Genomic DNA, 5,370 nt, shown 5'->3' on the forward strand with positions numbered 1-5,370 from the left:
GAGGACAGGGGGATTTGGGTATAGGAGATGGGTGGAGGACAGAGGGATTTGGATATAGGAGATGGATGGGGGACAGAGGGATTTGGATATAGGTGATGGGTGGAGGACAGGGGGATTTGGGTATAGGAGATGGATGGGGGACAGAGGGATTTGGATATAGGAGATTGGTGGAGGACAGGGGGATTTTGGTATAGAAGATGGGTGGAGGACATGGGGATTTGGGAATAGGAGATGGGTGGAGGACATGGGGATTTGGATATAAGAGATGGGTAGAGGACAGAGGGATTTATATATCGGAGATTGATGGAGGACAAAGTATTTTGGACATAGGAGATGGATGGAGGACAGAGGGGTTTTGGTATGGGAGATGAGTGGAGGACAGAGGGATTTGTACATAGGAGATGAGCGGAGGACAGAGGGATTTGGGTATAGGAGATGGGTGGAGGACAGGGGGGTTTTGGTATAGGAGATGGGTGGAGGACAAAGGGACTTGGGTATAGGATATGGGTGAAGGACAGAGGGGGTTGGGTATAGGAGATGGGTGGAGGAAGGAGGGACTTGGGTATAGGATATGGGTGGAGGACAGAGGGGGTTGGGTATAGGAGATGATTGAAGGACAGGGGGATTTGGATATAAGAGATGGGTAGAGGACAGAGGGATTTGGATATAGGAGATGGGTGGAGGACAGAGGGATTTGGATATAAGAGATGGGTAGAGGACAGAGGGATTTGGATATAGGGGATGGATGGAGGACAGAGGGATTTGGATATAGGAGATGGGTGGAGGACAAAGGGATTTGGATATAGGAGATGGGTGGAGGACAATGGGGTTTTGGTATAGGAGATGGATGGAGGACAGAGGGACTTGGGTATAGGATATGGGTGGAGGACAGAGGGGGTTGGGTATAGGAGATGGGTGGAGGACAGATGGAAGTAGGTAGAGGACAGAAAGATTTGGATATAGGTGATGGACGGAGGACAGAAAGATTTGGATATAGGAGATGGGTGGAGGACAGAAGGATTTGGATATAGGAGATGGGTGGAGGACAGATGGAAGTAGGTAGAGGACAGAAAGATTTGGATATAGGAGATGGGTGGAGGACAAGGGCTTTTGGTATAGGAGATGGGTGGAGGACAGATGGATTCGGGTATAGGAGATGGGCGGAGGACAGAAAGATTTGGATATAGGTGATGGGTGGAGGACAGAGGGATTTGGATATAGGAGATGGACGGAGGACAGATGAAAGTACTGTAGGTAGAAGACAGAGGGATGAAGATAGTTGGTTGAGAGGTTGGTCTCCACGAGGAGAAGTCGGTTTACCTGGCACTCGCACTTTAGTTTCTGCTCCTTCTGGAAGGCCAGGGTGCTGGTGAGGACGGTGGAGGTGTAGCAGAAGCAGTGTTGGATTTTGTGCTCATCCACCTCTGTGTAGCTGGAAGAAGACACACAGAAGATTACATTAATCTTACCCCAGAAGGTCCCAAACACCCTCAAGGGGCCCAAACCAAGCCAACCAATTCACCGATCTCTATGCCCACATAATTTACCATGATGATGGTTCTATTCACCAAGGAGCACCAATAAGAAACTGGAAATCACAGTCACATGGATGAACGTTGGAAGCCTACCGAGTGTGGTGGCTTATTATCAGTGCACATGCCACCTGCCCCCACATGACATTCACACGTTACATGTTTGCTGTATCATATTTCCATCATTATATTACATGACGAGATTACCAGATACTCGCTCTTTGCTATTTCTTTGCAATCACTCGGCTTCCCTATTCGGCAGCTGCTGAGATTGGATCTCAGCGGCAAGGGAAGCGTATTCCTTTCCCATCAGTCAGACCTGACCAGTAGACTTGCATTGATACTGAGGAACTATAAAGCCTTCAGCAGACTTTAGAATGTGGTCAAGACATCCTCGAACACGCGGTCCTTTGACCCGACGCCCATCGCAAAACACAACAGACCCGAGCAGCCGGCTGCTAAACCGTCCATTATCTCTCTGTTATTAATTCTCTGTCAGCTCAGGGAAGAGCCATCTGCCTTCAAGACAGCGGCCCATACATCACGCCAATCACTTGCCCTTCCAAACGGCGCCTACAGATGGAGGAGCGCCTCCTAATGCAGCTCCAGACAGAACATTCATCCTACAATTACACCGTCCCCTCCGCTTCAAAGGTCAGCTTCCCAGACATGTCCGCCCAGCTAAGGAGGAATGCTATGTGTACACAGGAAAGATTGGGGGAGCATCACATGGTGCCACCACCAATACTGCCCCCTATAACAGGAATCATACCCCAGCATCTTTACCCTATCATACCAGGAATATACCCCAGCATGTATACCCCCTCATACCGGGAATATACCCGAGCATGTATTCACCCCATAACAGGAACATACCCCAACATTTATACCTCCCCCCATACCAGAAAGATACCGCAACATATAATTTGCTAGGGCATGTTCCTGGTATGGTGGGGGTATAAATACTGGGGTATGTTCCTGGTATGGTGGGGGTATAAATACTGGAGTATGTTCCTGGTATGGTGGGGGGTATAAATATAGGGGTATGTACCTGGTATGGTGGTGATATAAATGTTGGGGTATGTCCCTGGTATGGTGGAGGGTATAAATACTGGAGTATATTCCTGGTATGGTGGAGGGTATAAATACTGGAGTATATTCCTGGTATGAGGGGGTATACATGCTGGGGCATGTTCCTGGTATGGTGCGGTATAAATGTTGGGGTATGTTCCTGGTATACCCCCGCCCCCCATAACAGGAATCATACCCCAGCATGTATACCCCCTCATACCAGGAATATACCCCAGCATGTATACCCCCCCCCATACCAGGAATATACCCCAGCACTTATACCTCCCCCCATACCAGGAATATACCGCAACATATAATTTGCTAGCGCATGTTCCTGGTATGGTGAAGGTATAAATGTTGGGGTATGTCACGTGTCGGGGCTCACGGGTATAAACTGGAATCGGGTCTGTGGACCCTTTCCACTACACTGGCAGGGACACTCAGAGAAAGGGTGCAAGCAGTGTAGGCTGATGACTCCCAGAGTACAAGCAGGGAACTGAATGAGGCAGTGGAAGACAGAATAGGCTGGCAGGACAAGGTACAGGGCCGGGTGCTGCAATCCTAGGTAGGTGGCATGGGGTCCCCCAGGATGTGGAATCCAAGGGCCAGCCGGTGTTCGTCAAAGCTGCTGATGGTGGAGATGGGCTTGGCTGCGTGCTGAAGGTCACAATCCCTGGGTTCACCCAACTCACCTAACAGCCATGAATGGTTGACAAGGCCGGAAGTTCAGGACAGGTTGCAGACACACATATGAGGGATAAAACAAAGGTCAGGGACAGACGGAGGACCGGGACTTCCAGGGACAATCTGAAGACTGGGATCACCAGGGACAAGTCAAAGGTCAGGGCAGAGTGAGGACAAGGATCACCAGGGACAAGTCAAAGTTCAGGACAGACTGAGGACAAGGATCACCAGGGACAAGTCAAAGTTCAGGACAGACTGAGGACAAGGATCTCCAGGGACAAGTCAAAGGTCGGTCCATGGAAAAACGACAAGGCGCCCTAGGAAAGACCAGCTATTTGCACCCCCCAGCCCCCCCTCCTGTAGCACAACCCCCCAATCCTCCCTGCACGGCTCCATTCTCCTGCTGGCTTGTTTCCGCAGGCGACAGGTGGATGTCGGGAGCCAGGAGCAATAGCCAGACTGCTATTGGCTGTTTTAATTAAGTTGTCTCTCAGTTTCTGCTCCTCTGCTCAGTGAGCGGGTGCAATAGCCAGTATGCTATTGACTTTTGCAATTTGAAATAGACGGGGGGGCGCCGTGGGGGGGGGAGTGGTCAAGGCTGCGCCTTAGGCAGAAGTGCGCCCTGGGTGGCTGCCTAGTTTGCCTAGTGGAAGCACCGGCCCTGCATTCAGCACCGGCCCTGCATTCAGCACCGGCCCTGCATTCAGGTTCAATCACAAACAAGGGGCTCGGCACCTAGCTTAGGAAAGCGTTGCTCGGGCCGCGTGCCGTTCGCTGCCCTGGGTTTGAATAGAGACAGGAAGAGGGAGGATCCACAGGATTGGCCACCGGCGGACTGCACTGATTGGCCGAGAAGCTGCATAAGAAACAGCAGGTTGTCCGACGCCTAAAGCTGCCAGACTGGTGCAAGAGCGAGTCAGGTTCAGAGCACATGCCTGGAGGACTACAAGCACCAGCACAGCCCGGCATGCCTGCAGAATCAGGGGTAAGAGGTCTGTATATACCTGTAGAACTACAAGTAACAGCTCAGCTGCAAGCCTGCAGCCGGACTGTGACATATACACAATTATTGTAAGTAAGCCGACACAGTGTAACGCCTAAAACTCTAAACTTCGTACTTATGCAAAAGAAATGCGGCAAAAGCCAATCAAGATAAAAAGCTAAGACACAAAAATTGCCGTTTTTCAGGGAACGCGGCGCGCTGAGAAGCCGCCACTCAGCAGCCGCTATCTGATTAGGGCGTGCTGAGATCTCTCCTGCCGCTATAACAGAGTCGGCCCGCCAAATCTTTTAATCGCTTTCACATCCAGACAGAGAATTAGGTGCTCGCAGTCTGTGCAAGCCGCGGGATTAGCCTCATGCAAACTACTAATCAGGAGGAGCCGCCAGACTCGGAGCTCCCCATCAAGAGGGATCCGTTCCCTGCGAGTGGATGAGACGCTGGGAGCGAGCGGATCAGGTTAATGCCGCGCACTCCGCTCTAACGCACTGACGGCTCTGCACATATTTACAGCGTAATGCGACATTTGGGTGCGTTGTCAGGAATCAAATCAAGGGGATTTTCACCTATAGCCAGATGCCGGGAGGTGCTGTTGTGACCCTTTCCTTCCTGGATCGCCGTGAAGTGCACACAAACATAAGCGATCACATGTTTGAGTGTTGTGCGCACTAGGTTACTTGTGTACTATATGTATCCAGGGCCGGATTTACTCTCCCTGCCGCGCCAAGGCCAGGTCCTGTGATGCGCCCCCCCCCCTGCGAACTCCCCCTCCCTTCCCATCAATGGAGAATGGCAACCAGATGGCAGGGCGGCGGGGTTAGTGTCAATTTTTTTTTACTGTTTCTTAATTTTTCTAAACACTTTTTTATCACTTTTTATTTTTTTATTTAATTATTTCTTCTAATTTTTATTTATTTCCTAATTTTTTCATCAATTAAATTTTTTTTAGATTTGTATTCATCTTATTTACTTTTTTTTACAATTTTTTTATCTTATTATTGCTTATTTTTTTATAATTATTTTCTTATTTTTTAATAATTTGTTTATTTTTTACTTTTTAATTACCTTTTAATTTTTTTATTT

General features: G+C 49.4%; 1 protein-coding gene across 1 annotated transcript in view; it reads right to left on the reverse strand.

Moving 5' to 3' along the window:
- Window positions 1-5,370, reverse strand: part of LOC108794906 (cGMP-dependent 3',5'-cyclic phosphodiesterase-like) — a gene marked incomplete at its 3' end in the record, with an annotated part of 167,647 nt that overhangs the window by 31,793 nt on the left and 130,484 nt on the right. The window contains exon 13 of the mRNA XM_018566048.1: window positions 1,321-1,432. Within this exon, the coding sequence (XP_018421550.1) occupies window positions 1,321-1,432 (112 nt within the window). The remainder of the gene's footprint in view (window positions 1-1,320; window positions 1,433-5,370) is intronic.

Source organism: Nanorana parkeri, unplaced genomic scaffold, assembly GCF_000935625.1.
Source record: "Nanorana parkeri isolate BGI_ZX_2015 unplaced genomic scaffold, ASM93562v1 scaffold911, whole genome shotgun sequence".
Lineage (NCBI taxonomy): Eukaryota > Metazoa > Chordata > Amphibia > Anura > Dicroglossidae > Nanorana > Nanorana parkeri.